The sequence below is a fragment of the Trichomycterus rosablanca genome, chromosome 3 (genome assembly GCF_030014385.1).
Source record: "Trichomycterus rosablanca isolate fTriRos1 chromosome 3, fTriRos1.hap1, whole genome shotgun sequence".
NCBI lineage: Eukaryota > Metazoa > Chordata > Actinopteri > Siluriformes > Trichomycteridae > Trichomycterus > Trichomycterus rosablanca.
Genome location: NC_085990.1, coordinates 51,713,771 through 51,726,459, shown reverse-complemented (window position 1 = coordinate 51,726,459; position 12,689 = coordinate 51,713,771). Strand labels below are relative to the sequence as shown.

The 12,689-nt window shown below is 38.8% G+C and overlaps 1 protein-coding gene across 1 annotated transcript in view; it reads right to left on the bottom strand.

Moving 5' to 3' along the window:
* Positions 1-9,557, bottom strand: part of gask1a (golgi associated kinase 1A) — a 48,575-nt gene extending 39,018 nt beyond the window's left edge. The window contains exons 1-3 of the mRNA XM_062992324.1: positions 9,530-9,557; positions 8,225-8,414; positions 7,947-8,052 (exon numbers count right to left, since the gene is read on the bottom strand). Of these exons, the coding sequence (XP_062848394.1) occupies positions 7,947-8,052; positions 8,225-8,414; positions 9,530-9,557 (324 nt within the window). The remainder of the gene's footprint in view (positions 1-7,946; positions 8,053-8,224; positions 8,415-9,529) is intronic.
* Positions 9,558-12,689: the final 3,132 nt, after the last annotated feature.

The window sequence follows — 12,689 nt, the reverse complement described above, 5'->3', positions numbered from 1 at the left end:
ATGCAGCTAGCTATCAGGAGATTTTGGAGCACTTCATGCTTCCATCTGCTGAAAAGCTTTATGGAGATGAAGATTTCATTTTTCAGCACGACCTGGCACCTGCTCACAGTGCCAAAACCACTGGTGAATGGTTTACTGACCATGGTATTACTGTGCTCAATTGGCCTGCCAACTCTCCTGACCTGAACCCCATAGAGAATCTGTGGGATATTGTGAAGAGAAAGTTGAGAGACACAAGACCCAACACTCTGGATGAGCTTAAGGCCGCTATCGAAGCATCCTGGGCCTCCATAACACCTCAGCAGTGCCACAGGCTGATTGCCTCCATGCCACGCCGCATTGAAGCAGTCATTTCTGCAAAAGGATTCCCGACCAAGTATTGAGTGCATAACTGAACATAATTATTTGAAGGTTGACTTTTTTTGTATTAAAAACACTTTTCTTTTATTGGAATTTTGGGTTTTCATGAGCTGTATGCCAAAATCATCAGTATTAAAACAATAAAAGACCTGAAATATTTCAGTTGGTGTGCAATGAATCTAAAATATATGAAAGTTTAATTTTTATCATTACATTATGGAAAATAATGAACTTTATCACAATATGCTAATTTTTTTAGAAGGACCTGTATATATATATATATATATATATATATATATATATATATATATATATATATATATATATATACGAATAGATAGACAGATAGATAGACAGACAGACAGACAAATAGACAGACAGACAGATAAATAAATAGAGACAGAGATAGATAGATGGTTAGATAGATAGATAGATAGATAGATAGATAGATAGATAGATAGATAGATAGATAGATGAATGGATAGATAGATAGATAGATAGATAGATAGATAGATAGATAGATAGATAGATAGATAGATAGATAGATAGATAGATAGACAGATGGATAGATAGATAGATAGATAGATAGATAGATAGATAGATAGATAGATAGATAGATAGATAGATAGATAGATAGATAGATAGATTAATAGATAGTTAGATAGATAGATAGATAGATAGATAGATAGATAGATAGATAGATAGATAGATAGATAGATAGATAGATAGATAGATGAATGGATTAATAGATAGATAGATAGATAGATAGATAGATAGATAGATAGATAGATAGATAGATAGATAGATAGATAGATAGATAGATGAATGGATTAATAGATAGATAGATAGATAGATAGATAGATAGATAGATAGATAGATAGATAGATAGATAGATAGATAGATAGATAGATAGATGGATGAATGGATTAATAGATAGATAGATAGATAGATAGATAGATAGATAGATAGATAGATAGATAGATAGATAGATAGATAGATAGATAGATAGATAGATAGATAGATGAATGGATTAATAGATAGATAGATAGATAGATAGATAGATAGATAGATAGATAGATAGATAGATAGATAGATAGATAGATAGATAGATAGATAGATGAATGGATTAATAGATAGATAGATAGATTAATAGATAGATAGATAGATATATAGATAGATAGATAGATAGATAGATAGATAGATAGATAGATAGATAGATGAATGGATTAATAGATAGATAGATAGATTAATAGATAGATAGATAGATAGATAGATAGATAGATAGATAGATAGATAGATAGATAGATAGATAGATAGATAGATAGATGAATGGATTAATAGATAGATAGATAGATTAATAGATAGATATATATATAGATAGATAGATAGATAGATAGATAGATAGATAGATGAATGGATTAATAGATAGATAGATAGATTAATAGATAGATAGATAGATAGATAGATAGATAGATAGATAGATAGATAGATAGATAGATAGATAGATAGATAGATGAATGGATTAATAGATAGATAGATAGATAGATAGATAGATAGATAGATAGATAGATAGATAGATAGATAGATGAATGGATTAATAGATAGATAGATAGATAGATAGATAGATAGATAGATAGATAGATAGATAGATAGATAGATAGATAGATAGATAGATAGATAGATGAATGGATTAATAGATAGATAGATAGATTAATAGATAGATAGATAGATAGATAGATAGATAGATAGATAGATAGATAGATAGATAGATAGATAGATAGATAGATAGATAGATGGATGAATGGATTAATAGATAGATAGATAGATAGATAGATAGATAGATAGATAGATAGATAGATAGATAGATAGATAGATAGATAGATGAATGGATTAATAGATAGATAGATAGATAGATAGATAGATAGATAGATAGATAGATAGATAGATAGATAGATAGATAGATAGATAGATAGATAGGCAGACAGATAGACAGATAAACAGACAGATAGATAGACAGATAGAGAGATAGATAGACAGACAGATATACAGGCAGATAGACAGACAGATGGATAGACAGACGGATGGACTTTTTTAAATGATTTGAACCGTGACCCTTTTCTTGTTAACATTTAGACTTTTGGTGGATCCTCTTTTTATACCCAAACGTGCACAAACCTGAACTCATGTGATTAACCTTCCATCATATACGTTCATGTAAAAAACAAAGCGATCATTTTACTCTTCAGAGAACGAATGAAACGAGACATGATGAAACAGGTTCTGATCTTACAACATGTTCCGTCCAATCAGCCGGTGGAATTTAACTCACCAGTAAAATGATATTAAATAAAGATGCAAACACAGAGCACATGAATCACCGCCTTTGGCTAAACGTTTGTGAGGAGTTTGTAAGAAATGTTCTTCTCATAAATGTGTGGGATTTCTGCCTGACATTAAATGAGTGGGTACTCTGCTTTTCTGCAAAACCCAAAAACATGAGACCAAAAACAAGCTGGATTGACAACATGACGCAGATAGATAGATAGATAGATAGATAGATAGATAGATAGATAGATAGATAGATAGATAGATAGATAGATAGATAGATAGATAGATAGATAGACAGGCAGACAGATAGACAGATAAACAGACAGATAGATAGACAGATAGAGAGATAGATAGACAGACAGATATACAGGCAGATAGACAGACAGATGGATAGACAGACGGATGGACTTTTTTAAATGATTTGAACCGTGACCCTTTTCTTGTTAACATTTAGACTTTTGGTGGATCCTCTTTTTATACCCAAACGTGCACAAACCTGAACTCATGTGATTAAACTTCCATCATATACGTTCATGTAAAAAACAAAGCGATCATTTTACTCTTCAGAGAACGAATGAAACGAGACATGATGAAACAGGTTCTGATCTTACAACATGTTCCGTCCAATCAGCCGGTGGAATTTAACTCTCCAGTAAAATGATATTAAATAAAGATGAAAACACAGAGCACATGAATCACCGCCTTTGGCTAAACGTTTGTGAGGAGTTTGTAAGAAATGTTCTTCTCATAAATGTGTGGGATTTCTGCCTGACATTAAATGAGTGGGTACTCTGCTTTTCTGCAAAATCCAAAAACATGAGACCAAAAACAAGCTGGATTGACAACATGACGCAGTGGATCGCATTATTACAAGCGTCCAGCACAAGCGACACCAGACAGAGGGCATCGGAGAAAGCTGGACCATCTGCAGCACTTAGCGGACGCTTCTATCCAAAGTGACTTACAGAACTATAACAGTATAGAGACTAAGCAATTGAGGGTTAAGGGCCTTGCTCAAGGGCCCAACTGTGGCAACCTAGTAGTGGTGGGGCTTGAACTGGCAACCTCGTGAATACAAGTCCAGAACCTTAACTGCTAGGCTACAACTGCCCCAAAGCATGACATGACATTGTTTATACAGAAAATTAACTATAAGGGTATGTGTTTTATGCCCTGTGATTAACTGGCACACTGTCTGGAGTGCATTCCTGCTTTGTGAGCTGTTCCAGACACCCTGAAATGAAAACGTTAATGAAGATCTTTGTTTTGCATATAAATTCACACAGTAATAACTAGGGATGTAACGATGCACTCTACCCACGATGCAATGTGATGTGAGTCACGATACTGGGTTCACAATATGATTTTTTCCAGATTTTTTTTTATGAGAAAGTTTCCTTTTATTATTTATTATTTTATTATTAAATAAAATAAAAAACTGTATTTGTGCTTATCTTTTATTTATCTAAATAATGAATGTCCTTTTATTTCTGAGGTAGGTACAAACTATGACAAATAATGCTTATTGTGTAAAAAAAACTGAAATGAAATGTAAAACAAATCCAACATTAAATAAATAAATGAATAATACAAATAAAGACAGTATCCTCACATAAATACATTTGGCTGGAAAATCCCCTATCTGGCAACCCTGTAGTGCCGTCAACCAGGCGAGGTGAATAGCGCCAGCGCCCTCTGCTGTTTAAAGTGAATATCAATTCATCTTAAATGAATAACCGATTCAAATCGTGGCACATGTGCACCGATTTTTAACTGTCTTGTGGTGCATCGTTACGTCCCTAGTAATATCACATGTGTAAGTGTGTGTAGCACATGCAGGAGTTTTTATAAGAGAGCAACTTGTTTGTGTAAGAGACTGAATTCATAGGTTGGGCCTTGAAGCACTTAAGTGTTGTAGCACTTTTGAATACAAACACAGAGGAACAGCTAAATATTTGCACTGACCTGTTTATTTATTTGCGGCATTTAGCAGACGCTTTTATTCAAAGTGACTTACAATTGACTGAATATAATTTGAGCAATTAAGAGTTAAAGGCCTTGCCCAGGGGCCCAATGGTGGCAAATTGGCATTGGTGAGACTTGAACTGACAGCCTTCTGATTACTAGATCAGTAACTTAAGACTATTTTTTAATCCCTTTTATTATAGCCTGTATAAAATAGTATCAGAAACGTTTAGACCTGGAGTGGAGAGTTTCTCAGTCATGGAATGGAAAGTTTCAGTATCGGTTGTAAAAGCTTTAAGGCCGATTTTCTGATACTGGACAGTTTTGAATTAGCTTATTACGAGAGTGTCCTCAACGTTCTTTTGAGTAGTTTTGAATATAATTGTGGTTAACCTAAAAAACTGTTTTGTAAGAGAAAATAGGGGTGATCATCTCATCCCCCGGGGGACTGTATAAAAATCAGAATTAAAAACATTTGTGTTTTGCATTTGATCCGGATCTGTGCCCGGATTTGATGCTTTTTTTTTTTTTTTTTAATTTTCTATTTTCTCCACTTTTTTCCCCAAATTTTTCTCCACTAATCTAGTCGTGTCCAATTCCCCTGATTGCGTCCTCTATACTGATTCGACCCTTCACTGCTGACTGAGGACGCCTCTCAACTGACACACGCCCCCTCCGGTACGCAATCAGTACAGACTGCATTTTTCACCTGCACGAGTCGAGTTCATACACTAATGGACGCTGTGTACGGAGGGCCACACCCCCATCAGCATTATTCCTCAGCCCTGTGCAGGCGCCATCAGTCAACCAGCAGGGGCCGCAGTTGCACCAGTTATGAGGACCTATGATCCGACTTTTTACCCCTAGCCCTGAACAACAGCCAATCTGCTGAACAAACAGTTCATGCTGCCGCCCAGCCTAGTCGGAAAGGTAGAGTCGAGATTCGATTCGATGCATTCAGAACCCCTGAAGTTGGAGTTTTTCTTCATTAGTTTTGTGTTTAATACAGTGGACCCTTGAGTTACAAACGTTTTACCATATTCAACTTAACGTACAAACAAATTTCAGATTACGAACAGAAATTCGTGAAACACGTGACGAACAAGTTGACTCCAACCATCTCTCTCTCTCTCTCTCTCTCTCTCTCTCTCTCTCTCTCTCTATATATATATATATATATATATATATATATATACAATAAGCAAACATTCGGACAGTGGACGGTGTTTTTCTGGTGTTTTCTTTATATTTATAAAATTCTATATTAAAATGTCCCCAAAGAATGTGCAGAGAAAGCTTAGTGGTGAGAAAATGAACAAATCTATTACTATTTGTTGTTGTATAATTACTCCTGCCAGTAGGTGTCACTGTGTATCAGACAGAGGGGACAGTGAGAGAGAGAGAAGAAGGAACTCGGCTCAGTAAAGTATTCTTTCTTTCGTGCAATTACACTTACAAAATACAACACTGCTGAAATAAAGGAAATAATAGAGAAATATGAGAGTTATTGTTGTTTCTGGTAGATACATTTTATATAAAAAGAAGGAAATGTATTATGGTGTATGGTACAGCACACGTACTGTACTGAAATGTGATGTGTGTTTATGTACAGTACTTCTGTGTATTGTTGTTTATTATTGTTTATTACAGTAATGTAACTATTCTATAATTTAAGATTAAGGGAAAATATACTTGTATTTATAACAAAAAAGAGCATTTAAGACATTAGAAAGGTTAGGTAAGGGGGGGGGTTTGGGAGGTCTGGCACGAATTAATTCTATTTACATTATTTCTTATGGGAAAAACAGGTTTAACTAACGAACATTTTGACTTAAGAACAGCCCTTCAGAACCAATTACATTCATAAGTCAAGTCACTGTAGTCTGGTGTAAAAGATTGGAGTCTTTTAAGATTATTAATATCTGAAGTATGCTTTGTCACTGATAAATCATCATCTTAGTTAAGCAATTAATGGCAACAGTAAATGAACATACAGTAATCAAGTAATCACAGTTTGTTTGTTTATTAGGATTTTAACGTCATGTTTTACACTTTGGTTACATTCATGACAGGAACGGTAGTTACTCATTACACAAGATTCATCAGTTCACAAGGTTATATCAAACACAGTCATGGACAATTTCCAATAGTATCTCCAATTCACCTCACTTGCACGTCTTTGTACTGTGGGAGGAAACCGGAGCTCCCGGAGGAAACCCACACAGACACGGGGAGAACATGGACCTGGATTGTCCCACCTGGGGATCGACCTTCTTGCTGTGAGGCGACTGTGCTACCCACTTAGCCACCGTGCGTATTTTGATACGCATATGCAAGTATGTAGAATATGCATATAGTAGGGTGAATATGCATATGTGACGATGTGAGGTATGCAAGTGGGACTGTGTAGTATCGTATGCATGTGTAAAGTATGTTTAATATGTGTATATATCAGTGTGTAGATTTGTATGTGTGTATAGGTTTGTGGAATATGCATATTTAACTATATGTGAGGTATGCATGTGGAAGAGTGTAGTTTAGTATGCATGTGTAAATATGAGTAATATGCATAAGTGACTGTGAGGCTGTGTGGCATGTGTAATTACGTATGGTATGCATGTGGAAGAGTGTAGTTTAGTATGCATGTGTAAATATGAGTAATATGCATAAGTGACTGTGAGACTGTGTGGCATGTGTAATTACGTGGAATATGCATATTTAACTATATGAGGTGTGCATGTGGGAGTGTGTATTTAGTATGCATGTGTAATTATGTGTGTTATGCATAGTGTGTATTTTAGTATGCATATGTGAATATATGCAATATATCTGACAGATACAATAAATAATTGTAATAGGCTAGACCAACAATCCTTCGGTGCGTATTCGCAGCCCCTGTACCCCATTTATCAATGGAAAGGAACCTCAACAAGACCCTAACAAGTTTGTGTCAAGTGTGTGTTGTTCTGCAGTGCAACAGATGCGTGCATATGATGGAAACGCATAACTGATGTGTTTATTATGTTCAGTAATAATGTGCAACATGAGTATACATGCAAGTGTGCAAAACAATGCAGAGCAGATGCAATATGAGACACAACCCGACAACGAAAACAAACAAACAAAACAACAGACCTGGACTGCAAACATGCACATTTTTAGATACTTATTGCAGGTTTTGTTTCGTTTGGGCGCAGAGAGAAGCAGACCACTTTGCACAAAAAAGAGAAAGTTTAGAAAAAGTTAAGCAAGGATTAATAAGGTGCAGAAACGATCAGGCTTTCCATTCTTACCATGATGGTGCTGCGGCTGGTCTGGTGTTTGCACTGGTTTCTCATGTGCACGCATTCCTTCATGCACCGCGCATATTCCCTCTTCGCCACATCATCATCCTCATTCCTGTGGCATGAAGCAGCAGCACCAGAGTACCGCGGTCCACGCACGCCAACCGGTCCACACCACCCCACACTCTCTCTGTGCATGTGCGGGATCTAAACGCAATTTTGCGGCTGCACAACCGCGCTCGCTTCCACTGCGCTTTTGTGCAGCGCACCTTTTTTGCACCGTGCACCTTTCCAGCTTCCACAAGTTCACATTCCTCCTGAAGGACTGAGCCTCAGCACACAGGCTGGACTGCTGCACAAAGACAATCCCCCCCGGATCCCTTGGTTCCTGGTGAAGAGTGAAATTTGAGAGCTGCACACAAGCGTCCTGCTTTAATCCACACGAGGATCCAGGATTCTGCAGGAGGGACCGAAATTCTGCACCAGTTCCAGAGAGAACAGAACTCGCCTGCTTACAGACTGCAGAATAAACAAGCCCAATGTGTGTGCTGTTTAATTCACCCATAAATACTTTTGTTATGCTGGCAGGGGCAAAGTTGAATTTGCAGTCCCTCACCAAAGCTCATACTGGGATCTGAATTTGGATTTGTACCCTGTGAGCAGCTTGTTAATATGATTATATTAATATGCAGAATATAAACAGTACTGTGTGGGAGCAGGCATGCAAGCACGATGTTCTGATTCTAATACATAAATGCATAAATGCATACATACTTGTGAAAGGCTGGAGAATGAAGGACAAACCCAGTAGCTATTCTATTAGAACCATATTGAGCAGTACGTTATAACCTGTGTAAATATTATACATAATACGGTACCATACTGCTCTCTACAGGTAAAGTTGTGAACTTGCATTATTGTTGAAATTCAATGATTCTTACCTACCTATACACCGATGAGGCATAACATCATGAGCACTGACAGGTGAAGTGAATAACACTGATTATCTCTTCATCACGGTACCTGTTAGTGGGGGGGATATATAAGGCAGCAAGTGACATTTTATCCTCAAAGTTGATGTTAGAAGCAGGAAAAATTAGTTTGACAGGAGCCAAATTGTGATGGCTATACGACTGGGTCAGAGCATCTCCAAAACTGCAGCTCTTGTGGGGTGTGTCCTGGTCTGCTGTGGTCAGTATCTATCAAAGTGCTCCAAGGAAGGGACAGTGGTAAACCAGCAACAGGGTCATGGGAGCCAAGGATCATTGATGCACGTGGGGGACGAATGCTGGCCCGTGTGGTCCGATCCAACAGACGAGCTACTGTAGCTCAAACTGCTGAAGAAGTTCATGCTGGTTCTGATAGAAAGGTGTCAGAATACACAGAGCATCACAGTTTGTTGTGTATGAGGCTGCATAGTCGCAGACCAGTCAGGGTGCCCATGCTGACCCCTGTCCACCGCCGAAAGCAGCAACAATGGGCACGTGAGCATCGGAACTGGACCACGGAGCAATAGAAGAAGGTGGCCTGGTCTGATGAATCACGATTTCTTTTACATCACGTGGACGGCCGGGTGCGTGTGCGTCTCTTACCTGAGGAACACACGGCACCAGGATGCATTATGGGAAGAAGGCGAGCCGGCGGAGGCAGTGTGATGCTTTGGGTGACGTTCTGCTGGGAATCCTCGGGACCTGCCATCCATGTGGATGTCACTTTGACACGTAGCTCCTACCTAAGCATTGTTGCAGACCGTGTTCACCCTCTCATGGAGACGCTATTCCCTGCCACAAAGCAAAAATGCTTCAGGAACGGTTTGAGGAGCACAACAACCAGTTTGAGGTGTTGACTTGGCCTCCAAATACCCCAGAGTAGTCAATTCGTCTTTCACTGGTGGAGATTCCAGTCGTGTCCAAGGGTATTTTTTGCCTGCCTCATGCTCCCTCCGACATGTGCGCAGTCCACCGACCCCTTTTTTCCCCCAATTTTTCCCCCCTAATCTAGTCGTGTCCAGTTACCCTGGTTGCTCCTCTATACTGATTCGACCCTTCACCGCTGACTGAGGACGCCTCTCAACTGACATACGCCCCCTCCGACACATACAGTCAGTACAGACTGCATTTTTCACCTGCACGAGTCGAGTTCATACACCGACGGGCACTGTGTATGGAGGGCCACATGCCCATCAGAATTATTCCTCAGCTCTGTGCAGGCGCCATCAGTCAGCCAGCAGGGGCCGCAGTTGCACCAGTTATGAGGACCTATGATCCGACTTTCTTACCCTCTAACCCTGAACAACAGCCAATCTTTGTTCATGCTGCCGAGCGCACCCACCCCTTTTTATTCGGCCACACATTCTGTGAATTCGTGAATGAGGCCGGTATTTGTGTGCAAAGAGCCACGCCCTGATGTCCGTGCTCCTCCACTTTCTGTAAAGGCGCCTCGAGCTACTTACCAGGGTCTGTACACAGCGTCAAAGACCACAAACACTTTTTCCCACCCGGCAGACTTTAATGGCCAATTTTGTCTGCTGCAGGTACTGTCAATTATGCCCGCTAGGGGGCGCCCAACCAACCTGTAGCAGAGCGGAGGTTCGAACTTCTTTCTTTCTTTCTTTCTTTCTTTCTTTCTTTCTTTCTTTCTTTCTTTCTTTCTTTCTTTCTTTCTTTCTTTCTTTCTTTCTTTCTTTCTTTCTTTCTTTCTTTTTTCTTTCCTCCCTCCCTCCCTCCCTCCCTCCCTCCCTCCTTTTTTCAGTCTGTCCATTATTTTTTTTATTCTTTTATGTCTGTTAAAAAAAGAACTTCTGAACGTTTTGGTGAAACGGTGCTGTTTATTAACATTCATTACGTTTACTGGGAATACAACTTCATATTTCACCCAAAATACGTGTTGTGAAAGATGACATGCAGTCATTAATTTTAAACATGTAATGCATGACAGTACAGGGTGCAGGGGGGTAGAATTTGGGCTCTAGTGAGAGGAACGAAACCAAGCCAGACAAACTCTGCTCAGTCATACAACAATAATCTTCATCTTCATGTACTTCAACGGCAAGAACAATAAAATCCTGAAATATCAGTGCACATTCAATTCTTCAATAAACAAAAAGTACCATGAGGATATGTACGAGTGCCTGGGCCTGTGAGTCCATGTCCAGGAACAATATCATCTCCCACAGCACCGACGGGCCTTCATGTGGTCATGCTGAATCAACAATACAACCTGCATGAACCCTTAAATATTTCCTAAATGAAGGAATGGATCAGTACGAGTGGAGCTGATTTTAATTATGTAGATTCACTGACCAACCATAACATTAAAACCACCTCCTGGTTTCTACACTCACTGTCCATTTTATCAGCTCCACTTACCATATAGAAGCACTTTGTAGTTCTACAATTACTGACTGTAGTCCATCTGCTTCTCTACATGCTTTGTTAGCCCCTTTCATGCTGTTCTTCAATGGTCAGGACCCCCACAGGACCACCACAGAGCAGGTATTATTTGGGTGGTGGATCATTCTCAGCACTGCAGTGACACTGACATGGTGGTGGTGTGTTAGTGTGTGTTGTGCTGGTATGAGTGGATCAGACACAGCAGCGCTGCTGGAGTTTTTAAACACCTCACTGTCACTGCTGGACTGAGAATAGTCCACCAGCCAAAAATTTCCAGCCAACAGTGCCCCGTGGGCAGCATCCTGTGACCACTGATGAAGGTCTAGAAGATGACCGACTCAAACAGCAGCAATAGATGAGCGATCGTCTCTGACTTTACATCTACAAGTTGGACCAACTAGGTAGGAGTGTCTAATAGAGTGGACAGTGAGTGGACACAGTATTTCAAAACTCCACTCATACCAGCACAACACACTAACACACCACCACCATGTCAGTGTCACTGCAGTGCTGAGAATGATCCACCACCTAAATAATACCTGCTCTGTGGTGGTCCTGTGGGGGTCCTGACCATTGAAGAACAGGGTGAAAGGGGGCTAACAAAGCATGCAGAGAAACAGATGGACTACAGTCAGTAATTGTAGAACTACAAAGTGCTTCTATATGGTAAGTGGAGCTGATAACATGGACAGTAGTGTAGAAACAAGGAGGCCGATTGATGTATTATCATTTAGGATTAAGGGATACATATTTTGTGCTCAATGGGAGGCTTAGGTGTAAACTGCATAGGATTTTACATTCAAACATTATTGTAGATATTTACAAGTCGTCATTTATGAATTTGGCTAAGGGTCTTTGCACTTTAATACGTTTAAAACAGAAAAGTTATGCGACTTATGGGGAATATAGAAGTGCTTTGGTTACAGATGAGCAGGTTAGCAGTTTATATCTCAACAAATGCATTTGTAAATACTATTTACATTTGTTTATTCTATTTAAATTCTTCTTATTATTGTTGTCATTATTATTTTTAGTAGGAGTATTAATGTACATGAGCTACGATATGTATTATGCATAATATGCACACATTTAAAGAGGCTTCGGTATCTATTTAGCACAATCTTACACTTCTGAACCACATCTTTCTACTGTCGTGTAAACTGCATATTAAAAACAGTGCATTGCATTTTATTTTATTTAAGGAATAGTGCATCGCTCCTGAAGAAAAATCTGTTCAATGTGCAACGTTATTAAGACTAAAATGTGCTATTTTGGCAAACTGGTTATGAATCCAGATCTCTGGATGTAACACCATGTCGTCTGTCGTATTGAACCAGTTTGTTAAGACTGAGTTACATTA